Source organism: Drosophila sechellia, chromosome 4 (genome assembly GCF_004382195.2).
Source record: "Drosophila sechellia strain sech25 chromosome 4, ASM438219v1, whole genome shotgun sequence".
Lineage (NCBI taxonomy): Eukaryota > Metazoa > Arthropoda > Insecta > Diptera > Drosophilidae > Drosophila > Drosophila sechellia.
The window spans coordinates 1,135,088-1,153,767 of record NC_045953.1 but is presented as its reverse complement, the minus strand read 5'-3'; the positions used below and the strand labels follow the sequence as shown (position 1 = coordinate 1,153,767).

Below are 18,680 nucleotides of genomic sequence, written 5' to 3'. Positions count from 1 at the left end.
TCGTATCTCCGCAAAGAAAACACATATTATTTTTTGAAAAAAAGAAATGTCATTTATTTAATAGAATATATTCTGTTATTTGTGTCCTTATGTTATTATTATTATATTTCCTACAACAGCAAAGCATCTCCATTGTCTTTGGGTCATCTAAATAGGTTTGGCCACTTGAACTATTAAACAGTACTTAATAATTTTCTAAAGTAAAACATCAAAGAACTGGGTATTTAAAATAATACAGGACACTCTTTTGCATCCGTGTTGATCCTTAATGCACTGTTTTACAACCCGAGCCAATTGGATAACCATAAATCTTCGAATTTGGGGAATAGCCTTTGGAATCTGGTCTTCATCTCCAAGGTGAGACAAATTGGAGCTCGAATGTTACATACAAATAAATGGCTCTCCACACTATTACTCAACACACAAACCGCCTAAAATTATATATATATATTTGACAAACACTTTTTGCTTCGATTTGCCAAAAAAATGGCAAGTTGAGTATCGGGTACACCTGATAGTCGAGGAACACGTCTATAGCGTTTTCTCTTCTTTTTTTTTTAAATTTCAATCTCAAATAATTAGACCAAAAAACTGATTACAAATGCCTAACATTCTAGAATATTTAAACTCTTTTCAATGGCGCGGTCAAAGAAAGAAAGTCCAAACTCTAAAGACCTATTCAGATGAGACAAAAATCAAAGGGATTTTTAGCGAATTTTACTTTAAAATCCAAATTTTGAATTTACATTTCATTTGTCCCTCTACTTTTTTCTTGCATATTATAAGAAAACAAATAAACGATCAAAATAATATAGGAAAGAACGGAAAAAATACATTTGAAACAATGTGAGAGGACAAACTTTGAGATAGGTTTTCCAAACCTATTTAGTTGAGCGACACTTTGTAACCAAAGTGTTATAGTGTCTTTGTTGTAACCCACCCATCGTGTTACAGAATTTGTGAATTCTTTTTACGTTATTTTGACGATATAGATGCGACTTCTATTTACTTTCTGTAATATAATTTAGTAATCCAACAGATGTACAGTGTTTCCGATGTCTCCGAAATTTTTATTTTTGTGTCGGTTTGTCCGAAAGTAGTTTTTTTGAACATTTGTGTTGTATTTTTCCTTGGACAGGCTTGAGGTTTTCTTCTTTAAAAAATAAATAGGGTATATTATTAATTTCTCATATCTTATAAATACATTTTCATTATTAAAATTAATTTTGACATTTTTGCGGAGTGCAAAGAAAAATCCGGCCGGAGTGTCTGGAAAAATATGTAGTGCTCAAGGAAAAACCATGCCACTAGGTCCTTGGTGATAAGTTATTTATATTTAGAATAGGTGGTTTGCTAATATGACTTTTTCGGCCGAAACTATTTTAGTTGCAAGGGAAAGTAGAAGTGTGTTTGAGGAACTTATTTTCATTGAGGAGTCTGAAATTCCTTGCCAATGGTAATGCGTTTTCTTTTTCAACTTGCCTAAATAAAGTTTTTCTTTTAAATATATATCAAAGCATAGTAAGCTGATTTTTATTCAATCTATTGTGGACATTTTCCGGGGTTCATATATGAACTGCACCCGCACATTTGAGAAATGTTTCGATATTTTCTCGTTTTTTGTTTGTCGTAAATTTATATCGACTTGCCTACTTTACCACGCCCACAAGCCGTTCAAAACTGTTCCACCACACTTTTATGTGTTTACATTTTTTGTTTTATTATTTGAAATGCAAATTTCTATTGATATGCAAAAAACAATTGGGACACGCCCACTCTAACAACCAAAAAAAAACTCCCACGCCACAACTTTTAATGATTTAATGATTTAATTTGTTGGATTATATTATTTATTTTGCCAATACCTACTGATTTACCCTACGCCCACAACCCGCAACCGCCCTAACCGAGATGGGTCGAGAATTTATTTCTTTAAAAAACTTTGCCGAATCACTCTATTTAATTTATTCTTCAATTATAATAGAACAAACATAATATATAAATATATATAATATTACATTCTATTAACATTTTATTATAAAACAAATGTCTTCATATTTTTAATTTTTATATAATGTAATGAGTATCTGATCAGTAAAGGGTAACTGATAGTCAATTCCTCCCTGGAATCAGAATGCTTACAATGCATGCACAAGACCAGATCGACTCAGCTAGTAATATTTCTCATGAAAAGGTTTTTTTTTTTTATAGTCGGAAACAACTCATATTTCTTGTAACATTTCTAATATAAGTTTAAAACATAAATTGGGAAAATCTAATTTATAAAGAATGGTATGTGGGACTTTAACAACAATACTTATTTAATAACATAAAAATTAAATTGCCATATTTTAAATACTTACTCTTTCTCCTTCTAAAATTTCATTTTGGTTATGCTGATTTTTACTATCGATCACTAAAGGATGAATACAGTGAAGTCCAGATTTGAGTGTAGCCGGAGGAAGTTTTAATAAATCGGACTCTGGGATTCTCCACATTTTAATATCATCATTCCATAAAGAATTTTGCAAAATAGTGTCTGGAGTCCTTTATTAAAAACAAAATACAGTGTGTTTAAATATAATATTACCAACAATAGACAATAAATTTGACATTTTATATTGCTCCCGTGAAGGGAATATTTTTTTTTGTCTGTTTTTGACTTGTGTATGACATTTCAAAGCTTACATTTACATTTATTTTTATTTATTTCACTTTTACGCCCACAATTTTCAAACTATTACTATTTTTTTTTTTTTTGTTTTTAATATTCTTTTTTGCAGAAAAATTTTTGTCGCAGTTTGATTATTAATTCCTTTGATATATCTCTCTTCCGTTATTGGAAGCTAGTTGTTTAATCTAATGTAAGGTCTTACCAATTCCGGTCAAATTTTTTGGGATTTGAAGAACCTTTACAAAAAAGTTGTTGATGGAACTTTACTTGACGTCCAAGGTTGCGAATTTCCTCCAAATAATCCTCTCTATCAAGCTGAAATTCTGAATTTAAATCGGAAACTTCTACTTCAAGCATTTTAATTTTCTCTTTGCACTTTCTAATATATTCATTTTTTGCATCGATTTCTTGTGTAATACTGGCATAATGGCCCTGCAAAAGGTTGCGATCTTCACATTTCACTCTACTTAAGGCATTAGCTATTGCCATGTGCTTTTTTTTAAGCTTAAAATCATGGATACGTTCACCACCAATTAAAGTGCGCTTTATTAGATCGATTCGACTTTGCGCTTGGAGTTGTATTTCTCCTTCCGATTGAATTAAAGGGAAATTTGGGTTTGTTGATATAGAGTTATTTGTTTTAAAGGATGCGTTACAATTTTGACCTGATTCTATTATTTGAACACTTTTTGTAGAATTCATATTTGTATGTTGTATAATTTTTAGTGGTGATTCTATTATTTTATTTGTATCATTATTTCTATAAAGGATTTGTTGACTCTCTTGAAGCATTCTTTTCAAATATAGAATTTCATTTTGGTACAGTCGAAGTGTTGCATCCTTTGGATCTTCATTAATTTTAGGTTTATTTGAAATATTCTTTGCTCTACTTGCATATCGAAGTGTAGATATGGTTTCATCATAATTTATGTCTGTTGGTGATATACATGATATCATAAGGGTTTTTGTATTTCCTCCTAAGGAATCCTAATCAAAATAATGGTATATAAATAAATAGACGTATACATATATGATTTTCGTTTCCAATTACCTGGAGCAGGCGTGTAAGTTTTGAGTCCCTAAAGGGTACATGCTTTGCTTTACCATCAACCAAAGATGAAATAACGTTGCCTAATGCAGAAAGTGATAAGTTTATTTGGGACGCTTCCTTAAGTCGGTCTCCTTTAGCACCAGTCCTTCGCTGCCTCTCAGAGCCTGCTAGGTCTACTAAGCTTAGTTTTCCTCTACGTATTCCTCCAAAGGCATCCTCCAATCCAATACTATTAAAAAATGGAGACTGTTCCAAAGTGATGGTAAATATAGTGTGGGATCGTGAGCTATTCTTATTCATTAATGTAGCTGCAGTTACTCGATTTTTATTTCCAAAATGTAGCCAATCGTAACATTGGTTTGCATTAACAACAGGTTGCGTGGTAAGCGTTGGAACGGAAACACCAATACCTGGCAGTTCCTTCAGGGAATGATTTATCACACTCGTATTTTCATTTTTATTAAGTAAATCTCGAATACGTTCATTGTAAATTTCCAAATACGTTACTAATGCCAAATATCTGACATTTGTTGTCATTGATATCGTTTCAAATATGTGATCAAAACATTTGGGAATTATTCCACTGTTGCTTAAATTTTCGTCGCCCTAATATCAAAACGAGAAAAGGGGATGCAAGAAATTATTAACCATGTTTCTGTAAGAGAACTTGTTGTAACCCATTTAAATACTTTGATAAACAATTTTATTTGATAAAACTTAAGATAATTGGATTTCATTGGAAGGCGATGAGCGATTAATTTATTTATATATTTTTAGTCATACTATTAGTTTTATTATTTACTATTTATTTTTAATTTTACAATGTCCCATTTTTAAAATTGTGAATATGAACATACATTCGGGCATTCGGTAAGTATTTGTAAGAATTTATTTTTTGATTTGAAATCGCAAAATTGGTTCTCCTGTTTTTGAATTCCTAAGAATTTTTCGATTTGTGAAACATGTACGTTTGTCTAGCCGAAATGAAAAGTAACTACCTTTTTATATCAACTCAGATCTTATTTACTAAGGGAAAAAATAGTTTACTCAGTGGTCTATCTATGTTAATTCCACATCACCACAAGATTATTCAGCCACTTACTTATTTTATAAAAAAATTATTTCTGATCCCACCTTAGATTTGACAAACAACATTTTTCCGTCGGCAACAAAAAGTTTCGATTTGGCAAGGGGTCGATAAGTACGTCGCCAAAAGTTTGGGAAGGTTGCCATATTGTTTGTGAAACGAACCAGGCAGGTAAAAATACTTATAAAATATATAAAAGAATAAAAGAATTCATTAATTAATTTAAAGAAGGGCCAAAAGTGTTGTTCGTAATGGCCAAAGTCCAGTAAAAAGTAACATCGAAATTACAACTGTAAAAACGGTGGAGGTTGTCAGGAAAACAGCTTAGACAGCTATTTACTAAACAGTCCGATAGCAAAACGATAACAAAAATTTTGCGAAAAACAGGGAACCTAAATTCGAAATCGAAAGGAGCATACCTGATTGATTTATACATACATTTTATCTTACAAATATGTGAAATCAAAAGCATTTTCTCTAGAAATGTGTGCGTTTTTATTTTCTTACATTGCCGGACGACATATTTTTGATTGCAATAGTAAGAAGAACAATTTCAAAAAAGATGGTACTTACGAAAAGCAAATGACAAAAAGGATTAACCAGGCAAATAAAGCATTGTTGTTTTTAATAGCGATTATGTTTATTTGCATTTTTAATTTGGAGTCGTCAAGATCGTTAGTGTTTTAAACAAACGGTACTTATGAAAAGCAAATACCGAAAAAGAAACGCGAAGCTTTTCTTTTGTAATATTGCGTTTCTGTACAGTTGCTCTTCCTATTTTGAATCGTTAAGATTGTCAATGTTTTCTTAGAAATGTAGTGACGGCTTTTAGGTTTGTTTTGTTGCAAGATGTAGCGCATAGTTAACAATATTTATGAATAATTTGAATTATTTATATTATAACTATTATTATAAATTATTGATAATACAGAATTCAATATTACAATATTTAGAAATTTAGTTAAATAAAATAAAAAATGAAATATTTATTGAACCGGGACGTTGTTAGTTATATTCCTTGGGCCCACTTCCTCTTTTTCACTGAATAGCTGGTAATTGATTCTAGAAAGTATCCAGAAAAAATCCTGTAACAATCTAGAAGCCTTACAGGGAATTCTTACAGAAGCCTTTCACGGAGTGTTTACAGCGCAGGGCACGGGAACTATGAAAGAGAGTCCGACGCCCCGGAATGAAATTAGTAACTTTCCTACTTGTGGAACCACTTGAAAAAGAGTTAAGAAAGAAGGCGTTCCAGAGTAATTCCACTTTCGACTGGGTTGTTTCAAAATATTTATGTAAAATTGTTCATTTGCATTTGTACTTCAGATTCCGAAAATACTCATAGATACTCATAGATACTCATGTGTGTTTTTGCTATGCATTTCACGTATTTTGTATCATGAAAAGTGCTTAAAATCGAGTGTGCATAAAATATTTTTTACGAGCTCCAAATTCTCTCTCTCTCTGCATGTTTCTGAATTTTTGAACTATGGGCTTCCCAGCTATTTTAGCATTGCTTAATTCCCTAGCCAGCAAGAGCCACCTCGCTTTAAATAGAGTCATCTTCCATTAGCCATTTTGGACAACAAAAATTTAAATTTGTCGATTGCGTTTTTTTCTAAATAAAATATATATAAATATCCATGATATATGCTTAAATCTATTGAATTGCGAAAACATTATACCACGTCAACTCTAACAATCACCACTCGCTCCCACTCTCGTAATCGAGAAAGCCGACTTTAGTGTTTTCTCTTCTAATTTTCCTTTTCTGACTTAATTTCTAAAAATTAAAAGAAGAATTTGGGAAATATGCAGGACGGAGATTACTGTCACGATGTTGTTGTATGTACTTATCAAGAGTATATGTATGTATGTATTGTATATACATTATATATATTATATTATATATCGGTCCCGTACTCGGTCCCGTACTGGTCCCGTACCTGGTCCCGTACCTGGTCCCGTACTAGTCCCGTACTCGGTCCCGTTGTCCCGTAGCTATATTATATATATACTGTTGCCAATGTTTTCGGGCTTAACCGTATCATATATCTAATAATCATATATTTTAATGTAATATGGGAAAACATACAATCAATGTAAGTTTTAAAAATTTTGTGGCACAAAAAGCACAAAGTTTCACTTGAACTAATTTCCAAGTGACAAACATTATAAAATATTCAGTCGGTCATGGCCACTTGACTCGTCTCGGCTGATGATCCTTTTAAGGAGTTAATACACTATATATCTGTTACATTTTTTTAACGAATATAGTTTACCTTTAGCTTAACTAGTCACGGGTATAAATTTACTAGAGTTTACTGACACGTACCTGCATTGTGTGTGTTTTTCCACAACCTGTTTGACCGTAAGCAAAAATGGTTCCATTATATCCTTCGATTGCACTCTCTACTAACGAATAACACATCTCGTCGTAAATCACTTCCGTATTAGTTTTCATATTATAAACACTATCAAATATGAATTTTTTTTGTTGAGATCGGCGAGCTGATGGATTAGTCACGGAAACTGTAAATTCATCAATTTCAACAATGTTCTGAAATGACAAAAGTTAATAAATTGTCGTTTTATTAAATCGCAAAATTATTATATAAATTATAATTATTATAAATTATATGATCGCAAAAAATGTAGACTCTATATATACCTTTAAAGTATATTCAGACCCACGTGAAAACAAAAAAGATTCGAGACCTTAATGAAAACACCGTGCGCATTTTAACTGGCCTTTTTACGAGGCACTCCCGACTTCGCAGTCATTTGCATAAGATTGGCATTGCAGACAGTGAACTCTGTCGCTTCTGCTGCATGGAGGAGGAGAGCTCTGCACATAAGCGACTGCATGGCGCTTTCCATCTGGAGGAACAGACTCCTGGGCATGTATGTAGTCCCACGGGAAACAATTGCAGCCCTGAACCCCAATAAAATTCTGGCATTTATACAGTGCATTGGAGTTCAGAGAGATCTTTGAGTCATGAAGGGGTAGTACAATAGATCAGAATGGGTCGCATAGAAACCCACTTAATAATAATAATAATAATCAGACCCAAGACAACTTCAATTTCGTCAGCATTTCTATCGGAATTTGTGTAAGTTTGCTCACATTGATTAATTCAAAGTTGGATTATTTTAGATAACCGAACGCAGTCAAGTAAATTACCGAAAAGCTTCTAATCGCACTGATGGCCAGAGAGAGACAGTCAAAGAGTATAGTCTATTGTGTTATTATCTCAAGACTTATTTACAAAACTTACAAGGCTTATATTTTAAAAGCAAGATTTGGCTTAGTCTAGTCTGCATCTCCAAACAAATCAGAGCATAAAAAACACTTAATATAACATATTTTAGCGTTCTTATTAATAAGTGTTTTTGATTTCCACCAAGTCGATGTCGCTTGGAATTACTGTAAATTTGCTTTCTTACCTGTTACACCCTTTTAAGGAAACAAAATATTTAAAATATAAATCGCAAAAGTGTGCGGCTAAACGTTTAAAAAAGTTTAAGTGCAAGTCGATATTAAATCGATGTTATAAATAAAAATATGCACATACTTGACAGTTTCCTTTTTTTTCAGTTTGGTTCATCGGACGACATCGAACAACAACTTTAATATTTTCACTCATTTTCCTTTGTTGGTTATAGTTTACACAAAATCCACTGAAAATATGTATAATTGTTTCAAGAGAAAATCCATACATGAAATAAAAGGCTAATTTGAAAGGATTTGAAATACATGCACGTAAAGCTTCGAATTTAAATCATTTTCATACCATACTTTTGGTAGAATCAGTAAGTTTTTCCCAACTTCGTTTAATATCAATGAAACCGCTCATCATCCAAAGTTTTAATGAACTTTGAATTTCAAAGCAAATTTTTTTTACCTATGCGCATAAATATATCATTTGACTGCAGCATAAAATAATGATTTTAGTCAAATTTTTAAATATCATTTGCCCTATTTATTACAAAATAATATTCAACTATTTTTTTTGGTAAATATATATATTTTTAAAGAATATCGTAAAAATACCAACATTAAACCAGAGCAAAGCTATAGTCGAGTTTTACGGCTATCAGATACCTGTTGGTCTCAACAATTTCCTTCAGCTTTTTGATAACAGAAATCCAGTATATCGATAAAAATTAGATAGTAAAATTTAAATAAAAAATAAAAATTGTTCAAGAGTTTATAAAGCTTGTCGGTGCTAGAAGGGGAGTGGCAAAAGCTTTAAAAATTGCTCGAAATTAACAGCCTAACAATAAAAAATTAAAACATTTTCTAAAACTGAAGCCTGAAGACTGTCACAGTCTTCCGCCAGTCTGTCTGTCTGTCCACACCCTATATGCTGTCGTCCAGTTTCCCGACTATCATATTTGATAATTTTTTGGGATATCGAAAGATATTGTGGAATAATAATAATAAACCAATTTTTAAAAAGTGTAACATAATAGATTAACGGCATTTGGTAAAGGACCACATACTTTTGAACTCAAATAAAATTTGATGCATTCTATTAATATTTAAGTATAAAATTAGATATATTACGGATAAGTCGCATTGGCAGTGAAATGAAAATATAAAAATTGACTTCCATTTTGAATTGCGTGAGAATATTGTACTTTGTACTATACAAAAGTTTTTCGAAAACTTAGGGAAAAAGACTTGTTTTAAATCGTACGAACATAACGGGCGGCACGCATACATTTACTTAGCGTATTTTTCAAAATTGGTTCTATTATTATAGTTTGCCCATAATTCTTAATTTAAGCTAAAAACCAAAAATGTTATTTTAATCCCAATCCAGAGCAGATAGTCTGTCATTAGTTAATTAATTGTTAATTCTTAAAGCTAGCAACTATTTAAAATTACCCAGTGTGAAAAACCATTCTGTGCCTCACAATTTCTTCAAAGTCGTTAAGGAATTTATGGGAATGTTCTATTATAATAAACAAATTGTACAAAGCTTTAAGCTCCCGTTCCGGCCACTGTTACTGGAAAAGAGGGCTACGATTTTTGAACACGCGCACGCGTGATCATAGGATGCAAATCGCATACGATATAAGCCAGCCCTCACTTAGTCCCATTTCCGCGGAGTGTTGTAGACGTCATAGCTAAAAGTATTCATTACAGGTACTCGGTACCATTTTACAAGCAAAGCGCGTTTGTTGGGCATTACCTTCAATTATTAAAGAGATTTCAATTTTAAATTTGTGTATGAATATTAAAAAAAATTACCAGTTGACTTGACAATTTTTTTTACTTTTTAATTGTACAAAGTAAAAATTGTATTAATTACATTTATTTATGATAATTTTTTATATTTCATTTATTTTTAAACATTCAAGTTTTTCAAATAATAAAATGTAAGTTCTTAAATTGAGCATTAACGACGTAGAGAAAATCTTCCTGCGCATGACTTAAATTTATGTTTTGTTCTTAAGAAAACTGTGTATATATGTAGGTACGAAATTCATTCATAAAATACCTATACAGTTTTTTACAACTCAAAACACAAAAAAACTTAAATAAAAAATATCATATCATCATATATCATTATTGAGTTGTATATATATATATATATATATATATATATATATACTTAAATTGATATATTTAATTGATATATATATATATATATATATATATATATGATTTACATAAAGGTAAAATATATCTATAATTATTTAAATGTTGTAATAAAATAGGAATTTAAGGATTCCCCACTATATAACATAATTCGTTTTCACGCTGCTGTGTAAAGTTTTCTATGAATTTTTAAATAATAGTACGTGCTTTCGAGCTGTATCCATTTTTTTTTTAAAGTTTAAAATAAATAAATTCGTTATATTTACTCCATATACTTTTTAGTATTAACATTCATCAACTGGAAGTAAAGGTAAAAAAAATGTGTTATGAGTAAAATTGTGTTCAGAAATCCGAGGCCTTACGATTAATGATTATTACTTCTATTTTGTATCAAATTTATTTTCGAAATACGGTATTTTTCAGGATGACAGTTGACTCGTGGATATCCAATAAAATATGGCTAAAGTGCATTCGTTTTTTTTGTTATGGGACCAAGAAATACATCTTTCTAAAAATGCAAATTTGCCTTATTGGAAAATATCAAAAATGCCGAAAAAAGTAAATGAAACATTTATGCGAAAAACGAGCATTTGCACATTTTTAAAGCTAGTTGCACCAATAAATAAGTATTTACTGAGCACCCTGCACTATGAATTGCACATAAATAATATTTAGAAGTTGAGTTGCTATTTTATATTAAGTAAATGCTTCACATTATATTTAAAACTACCAATAAATCTTCATTATTAGGTAGCTCACAATTTAAAAAAATCTTAACTATTATTATATGAAAGCGACATAAAAGTAACAAAAAAAAAATTGAGATTTAATACAGTTACACCAGTATAGGAAATAATACCCTTTATCTCTACGAGATACGCGTATAAATATATAAGCTTTTAGGCAAAACTTGAAATATTAAACTAAATTTTTATACTAAGAGGAAAACCAAACTTTAAAATATTTGCATCGTTTAAAACAAAAATGAATATTTAAGTCTTGACCTTAGGATTTTATAAATTTATTTGTAAGCCTATTTGGTAAATGGAAAAATTTAGAATCTCAAGAAATTGAAATATTTCTTAAAAAGTTCATTTAAGATTTGTTCCATCTGCATGACTTTTAATTAGTTAACAAATAAAATAAAAAATTACATTTTCTTTTCATTTCAAAAGTCTCTTCAAATTGGGAGAAACGGCCACACATTTTAATACATATCACTCGGATGCATTAAGATTGGATTATAATATATGGTTCTGGAATTCTAATATAACAACAACAAAATGCATTGCGGCCGCGTATTGGTACGTATATCAGCAATATCAGCAAATAACGATCAACAGTTATATGCTATTGGTGTACACCAGTTATATATATACAATATTATATATATTTTGTATATACAATTTTATTTCCGCAGATCAAGTATTTACAATTGGACATATTGGTCATTTTGGCGACTATAAAGCTTGGGAATGCAAATTATCATGGACTACGCAGTCGGGAAAGAAATTTAAGCAATAGCAACGGAGTAAAAACTGAAGAAGCATCACATATCGTAAATCCCGGTGGTGTAAGAACAGTTGGTGAAGTGTTTGTGCCAAAAACCTTTTCACTTAACTCACAGGAACCGACATGCGAACAGCTTCGCGCCATGTGGATGTAAGTTTTTTCTTTTATTATCTTTAAAAAAAATAATATTTTTTTCCATGTACCACATAGTTTTTCAAAGAGGCAATCTCGAGCTGCAGAAATAACTAATGAAATACCAACATATAGGGATCCCTTTACATATAATGTTTGGGAGCCTCTGTTTTTGAACTCTCGAATGCTAGGATCGTAAGTGTTTTTCTTTCTTTACAACTGCTAGTTTTTAAATAATGCAAAATAATACCCTGGTTACCAAAAATACTTTGTCCACTGCCCTTCTAACATCTACAACGTGCTTAGAACGGTCACGTGCACAATTTTGAACAATTTTTTTATTTTTTATTCCCCAATATCTATCTATTTGGCGACGCCCCCTCTCACAGCTACAAAACGCCAAAACGCGGTTAGGTCCCTTACTTTAATCAATTTTTAAATTTGTTCTCATTTTATTCCCCAATAGCAATTGACCAATTGGCTTAAAAGTGCTTAGTCGTCGTCTGTTACTGTCAGTAATACAAACAAACTCGTAGTGGGGTTCGGATGGAACACTTGTTGCAATGTGATTGCATTCTTTGAACTTGCCACTCCTGTCGCATAAGTCGTTTTTCAAGAACAAGCCGCTTTTTCAGCGGCGATGTGTTACGTAGAAAAAAGTGCCTTTTTTGGAAGTGTATTTACCATATTTACAACAGGAGGTGTGCTACCGACAGAAGCATGACGTTCAATATGATTGTCATGTGAGATGGTGAGTTATTTGTCCTAAAAAGACGTTGGCGTTCCATATTGATAATCAAAGGCAGCCATTGATTATTTTGAACGTTGTGATATTAGCATAGCCATTTGAGAGATTTTGGTTCTGCAAAAGGTCTAGCATGGTTGTCCAATATGAACAATACGAATTTAATCATATGCTGCTGCAGAGTATACATAATGATTTCAATACTGCGTCGAATTTGTTTTGGGCAGCTTCTAGAGTTCATGTTGTAGAGCTAGGTTCTGTACGTCTCGATTGCAGGACGATTGGAAAAATCACATTTTGGGAGGTGATCGTTGGGCGAAATGGGAGTCTCTTAGCGGTATAGAAAAATACTTCTGGAGTTGTTTCTGTGCGTTATGGGGCGTGCAGGCGTTACCCAGAGACTAATCCTCTTATATTTATCGTTAAATTAGCAGAGTCACAAAGCTCTCCACAGGACGATACCAGCTGAACGCAGTGTGCAGTATGCTTTTGTATGGCCATATTCTTGGAAATAAGTGCATTGTACGGGACCTTTGAGCTTATGTGGTTCCTATATGTTAATTTCACGATGCAGAAGAAATTTGAGTTTGTAAATAGGGTGAAACATCGGTTTTCCTGATAGCTTTAGAAAGAACAAACACTTTCGCTCGTTGTTGGCGTAAGATGTCGTATCGGTTTGGGGGTGGTGGACCGGGGCCGCTCGACGTTTGCATTTATTACGTGGACTTCCACAGGTTGCGAAGTTAAATACGTCGGCAAAAGTCATCGCGAAGGTTTCCATGAAAGGAAAATACTTATAAAACATAGAAAAATGCATTAATTACTTTAGAGGAGGGCCAAAAGTGATCATTGTAAATAATGTAATTTAATTTAAATGCTGGATAACGACTTAAACAACTGTTTACTGTTTACGAAACACTCCGATGGCAAAAATTTTGTAAAACCAGAGCACCTTTAAACAAAATCAAAAGATTTTGCTGAAATCGACTAAAAATTACGATTACCGGAGCATGCCTGATTGCGTTAGTTTGATTTGAAGCAGAATAGTTGTTATAAAAAACGAATTGCACAACTATTTTAAAAACTTATTTTACATAATTTTGAGCGTCTCTGGGGTTATATAAGAGGTTTAGGTAGTTTAGCATTATATTGCTCCGGTCACAACAGCTTACATTTGCAAAATGTTGTTTATCGCACTTTTGCTACCAATTCAATTATTTTTTTTTTATTAATTTTTACTCGTAGTATGCATTTTTACAGAGCGTTAAAATATATTTTTATCGTGGTCTGATGTCCACAGTGATTCTATGATAGTGATACTATTTAAACATCTTTTTTGGCAAACGTTTATTTATTTTAAAGTTCATCCAATTTGGATTTCTGAAGTATGATTCCATAAAAACGAGTGCTGATATTAGTGGAATTTCTTTAATCCAATTAAGTTGTGTGCCCTAAGTTATGGTTTGAGAAAGGGCATGCGGCGCATTATTAGGTCAATACGGTTCTGAAACTAAACAGACTTACTTTAAGCAAAGTGGTTAAAAGGAGGCAGTAAGAGTTGGAGTTAATGCGATGCAAAAGCCAATATTAGTCGTTTCATAAATCGGACTCCTTTTTGTTGTTGCTGTAATAAAACTATAATCAACCATATTAGAACACGCTTAAAACTTTTATAAAGCAACAAGCAGTGTTTAGGAAAACACTCACCTTTTTTCATCGACTTGACTGCCCAGAGGCTGATTTATTGCCAAATTGTTTGACTATTATATTTGTTGTGAGTATATGGACTATAAGTATCGTATCCCAGTAAAAATAATAATAATAATCATAATTTAAAGCTAAATTAAATAAATAAAAACTTAATATTGGCCAAAAAAGACCAAAGCTAGAGATCACTCTTGAGTAGTGATTTAGTTTAACAAAAGGACGGAGCGAAAATGCCCAAGCACGATTATTTAATTATATTAACTATGCAATATTAACGTTCTATTATTTCATTAAATTTTTTTAAGATTACGGATGAGCGCACGGGAAAGAGCCAGGTCCCCTGTTTTTGGCCGTGTCCTCAATCGAGAGCCAAATGCACCGCAGCGTGTTCCAATTGAACACCATCGAAGATTGGGTGAATTTGGATCAAGCGCTTCTAGTTTAAGTCCCTCTCGTTATTATGGAGCTGAAATACGACCACAAACAGCAGCTTCTTCCTCAATTCGTAGATCAAGCAAAAATCGGTATATGGGAATCCCAAATATTACTGGAAGTAATCCAAAAGAAAGTCAAAATTCAGTTGCTATTCAAGGCAGCTTTCAAAAGCTTAAAGAGCTAATTTGGACTGAGAGAGCGAAGGAATTAACGGAGCAACGTCGAGATGAGGAGTTGGCAGCGCGTTCTGCTGCCCTTAAAGAAATTGCTAACGGAAAAAAGTTAGTACACTGTTCAAAACAAGGGCGTCGCCAGGGTTGGGCAGGGGAGGTGGGGTGGTGGGGGGGGGGGGGGGGGGGGGGGGGGGGGGGCATCTACCCCCCATGGACCTTAAAGGTATGATCAAGAAATGCCATAATTTGCCGCCTATCACGTAACTTCCCGTTGTTTATTTACACTATGTACTGTTCTTATTCTCTTTGTCAATCTGCCTCCAATTCTTTTGATATGCTTCTCATACATAAGCTGTTTGATAGGTGCTTTTACTAAGAGTTTCCAGTGTTGGAATATGAATTCTACTATCTGCTCCCTCCCTGGCTGATGGACTGGCGACGCCCTTGGTTCAAAATAAATAGAAATTTATTATTAACACATTCCAAACAAACAGCTTAATTTCAGATTATCACCATCAAGTCGGTAGCTTATCGGATTCTCTATTAATGGACGAAAATCGAAGTCCCGAAGAAAATAGTTACCGAGATAGTGACGTAAATCGGAAGTCAATTCTAAATGAGCAAAATTTTAAAAATAGTAAAATGAATAAAAATGGCCATAGATCAGGTTTTAAAGCAACAACGCGTCGCATTGGAAATTCTCCTTACAGTAATACAGAGTTTCAAACCAATAAGGAACTTAAAAGCAAATTTTTTGGAAGTAATAGAGCTGCCCGCATTAAAATGCCAGCAATTGAGTTTATATCAGACGATTCCACCGAAAGTGATCCTTCCGTGGTTGGAATCCCAAGAACGTACCCAATTCGAAAATCACACTTCAGAGAGAGAAATCGATCTTTTCTAAATGAGGTAAGCCGTTAATTAAAGTAAGAGTTATATTCGCAAAAATTAGGTTTTGTAAAAAAGGAAGCTACAGGAAACTATGCCAAAACATAAGAGAGAGTCGAGTTTCTCGACTTCCAGTTACTCCTAAAGCAAATGGGTAAACTGGTATATAAAAAGTATTTATTAAGTAAAAGCAACCGTTAGTAGTTGATTTATATGTATTTATTACCCCGGTCACTGCCGAGCCAAACCTGCCGTCTGTCTGTCTGTATTGAAGCCGAATCTCGGGAACTGTAAGAGCTACAGAAGTAACCGTATCTGGAATGGTATGCGTCAACAAACAAAAGTTAAACAAAATCCAATTCACATTTTTACGAAATCCGTAAGAAGTAAGCATTCGGTGGACTAAAATTACCACAGTGGGTAAATGATTTTTTATCTTATATATTTATCCCATAGAGCTTAACAAAAAACTAATCATTATACCTTTCTACATTAAAGCCGCAAATAAATGGTAATTTTCATCGCTTTTTGAGGGGATTACCGACATGGTCTTCCAAAATGTCTATACAAGAAATAGAAAGCAGCAGCTTATTACCTAAGGAAAATTTTTTAGGCATCCAACTGGGTATACTTGAACATCAGAATAATCCGAAATATGATAATTATTTGAAATCTTTAGAAAACAACGATCAATTAAAAGTATTAAATGAACAAAAACGAGCAGATGAAAGATTCTATGAATACGATAAATATTAAAGAGTCGGTGGTACCTACCTAGTCGCTAAATGTTTCTGGAATAAATCAGTCTCATTATTTATTAATCGTCTAAATTACAACTAATTAAAATTTAATCTGAACTGTAAATACAGGCGAATACTAAAGTAAATGCCCAACATACTTTTTTAATAATATATTTGAAAATTACTAATTTCGAGTCATTTAAATTGGTTTCCAATTGGTTGAAATGAAAATTATATACTTTCTGGAGAATAAAATGAATATAATATGCTTCAAATATAAAAGATACTCTTCACATATTGGAAAGTTTTGCCGTCAAGTATCTTATTTGTGCCTCCCTAATTTGCGATAAACCTTGAACGAATTTATTTTAGGTTGACTGTTTCCTGTTATACTAAATAGGAAAACTCACTGCACTTTAGAAATCAAAATTATTTTTATTATTGTTTAATAATAATTCGGCAATTAAGCCGAAAATGATAATTACTCGAGCAAACCTTCCGATACTTAATATAATTCGAATAAAAAGCCAAATTGACTGTATTCAAAAACCATAAATATATTTTTCGAGATCAAGCATATTTACGAATCAAGTAATGTTACGTTTGGAATTTTCAAATCAAAATGCTTCCAATCGATAACAATCAAATCCAAATAGCATATTTTTGGACTAGTCAGTCAATATTTATTCCGAATTTCGAAGAACACATTGAAGATAGAAATGAAAAAAGCACTTTCACGGAAGTACCTACATACCTACCTACATAAAAAGTTTATAAAACAAAAGATTACTTTTCATTAACTATAAACATATCACGATCTATAAAGAAGTGTTTAATATAATATCTACCTATGCTCAAGCCGTATGACATTTAAATTCTTGTTCTCGAAATTTAAACGTAAAGATGAACTAACAATCTGATTAATGTGCATGTATTACACCATTCAAACCAAGGAATCACACCGAATGTTATCCAGTTCTAATTCATTACTACGGGCATTGCGCGCAAAGCATATGGATGTACAGTACATACCTTTCATATACATAAATAAAATACACCATTATTAAGCTCATGTCAACAATCGTTAATAATAATGTAGAATAAAGCTGGCTTAACTCCAGCATCGATTACTTGGAAAACAGTGCGGATATGATGCTCATTGAAATATTCAATCAAACCTTTGAAATATTGAATTTAATTTGGCTGGTAAAAATGTGTAGGCAAAAATTCGTGTAAAATTTAACATATCGAACTATAATACTATTAATAACTAAACATGTACTTTATTGATGAGACGTTTAAATCAAAGAACGTATCTGAGCTAGATCTGAATCATTCTGAAATCACCTAGTCACATTATTTTTATTTCAAAGAATCTAAAAAGAAGTTCCGATACAGAAGTTTCTGATACTGTTAACACGCTGAGCTAGAAAACGACATTTTAAAATTTTTTGTCATAAAACTATCGTCATAAAAACTATCGTCGGTAAACAATAATTAAATGGTGTATAAAACTAAAACATGTACGTGCTTGTAATGCTTGTATTAAATACATAGAATATTTAATTGTAAGTCTCATGACAATAATTAAGAATTTTGTAAAAAGCAAAATAAGAAAATCAGACAATATGATGCTTTTTATCAGTAATAGAAAGATTGACAAGTATAAGTCAGCACGTAAACATCATCAAAAAAGTTCTGAAGTTGTCTACGCATGGTTGGTGTTTTTGATATTGAAATCAAAGAATAAAAAATTAATTAATTTAGGAAACACGTTTATTGTAAAATATGATGTACATTAAAAAATGTAACAAAATAAAATTATACATACATTATATTGTATTTTAAGCTGTTTTATGTTCCTTTTGATTTTACTAATTATTATGTGGGTCTTTGGTCTAAGTCTGGTTGGAAGAAGTGACGAC

At 32.1% G+C, this 18,680-nt stretch overlaps 2 protein-coding genes and 1 long non-coding RNA gene across 11 annotated transcripts; 1 reads left to right on the top strand and 2 right to left on the bottom strand.

Moving 5' to 3' along the window:
* Positions 1-25: 25 nt before the first annotated feature.
* Positions 26-8,529, bottom strand: LOC6620117 (kinesin-like protein KIF17). 2 transcript variants are annotated; one of them, XM_002044293.2, is made up of 6 exons: positions 8,388-8,529; positions 7,148-7,372; positions 3,726-4,331; positions 2,877-3,661; positions 2,364-2,547; positions 26-1,153 (listed from the first exon to the last, which is right to left on the bottom strand). In XM_002044293.2, the coding sequence occupies exons 1-6, from the start codon at positions 8,457-8,459 to the stop codon at positions 1,025-1,027; spliced, it is 2,001 nt and encodes a 666-aa protein (XP_002044329.2). In that variant the 5' UTR covers positions 8,460-8,529; the 3' UTR covers positions 26-1,024. The 2 variants fall into 2 exon arrangements, with proteins under 2 accessions (XP_002044329.2, XP_032579910.1); XM_032724019.1 differs by having other exon boundaries at positions 28-1,153; positions 3,726-3,971.
* Positions 8,530-9,914: 1,385 nt separating this feature from the next.
* LOC6620116 lies at positions 9,915-18,130 on the top strand. Of its 8 annotated transcripts, none has more exons than XM_032723877.1 (8): positions 9,915-9,967; positions 10,847-10,981; positions 11,599-11,727; positions 11,844-12,085; positions 12,146-12,262; positions 14,825-15,235; positions 15,622-16,036; positions 16,514-18,130. In XM_032723877.1, exons 3-8 carry the CDS (start codon positions 11,707-11,709, stop codon positions 16,769-16,771), a joined length of 1,464 nt encoding a protein of 487 aa, XP_032579768.1. In that variant the 5' UTR covers positions 9,915-9,967; positions 10,847-10,981; positions 11,599-11,706; the 3' UTR covers positions 16,772-18,130. The 8 variants fall into 8 exon arrangements, 6 of the variants coding, with proteins under 6 accessions (XP_032579768.1, XP_032579769.1, XP_032579770.1 ...); XR_004362283.1 differs by lacking the exon at positions 9,915-9,967 and having other exon boundaries at positions 10,541-10,981; positions 15,622-16,431; positions 16,514-16,640; positions 16,695-16,782; XR_004362282.1 differs by lacking the exon at positions 9,915-9,967 and having other exon boundaries at positions 10,541-10,981; positions 15,622-16,435; positions 16,514-16,640; positions 16,695-16,782.
* LOC116801919 lies at positions 10,635-14,705 on the bottom strand. Its single transcript, XR_004362284.1, has 3 exons — positions 14,520-14,705; positions 14,337-14,447; positions 10,635-10,721 (listed from the first exon to the last, which is right to left on the bottom strand). It is a non-coding gene; the product is annotated as an uncharacterized LOC116801919 (long non-coding RNA).
* Positions 18,131-18,680: the final 550 nt, after the last annotated feature.

Coding starts and splice junctions, on each gene's coding strand:
- LOC6620117 (XM_002044293.2), bottom strand. CDS start 8,459: ATGAGTGAAAATATTAAAGTTGTTGTTCGATGTCGTCCGATGAACCAA. Junction 7,373..8,387: donor AAAAAAAAGGAAACTGTCAA/GTATGTGCATAT, acceptor TTGTCATTTCAG/AACATTGTTGAAATTGATGA. Junction 4,332..7,147: donor GAAAAACACACACAATGCAG/GTACGTGTCAGT, acceptor TTTTGATATTAG/GGCGACGAAAATTTAAGCAA.
- LOC6620116 (XM_032723877.1), top strand. CDS start 11,707: ATGCATTGCGGCCGCGTATTG. Junction 12,086..12,145: donor CAGCTTCGCGCCATGTGGAT/GTAAGTTTTTTC, acceptor TGTACCACATAG/TTTTTCAAAGAGGCAATCTC. Junction 15,236..15,621: donor GAAATTGCTAACGGAAAAAA/GTTAGTACACTG, acceptor CCAAACAAACAG/CTTAATTTCAGATTATCACC.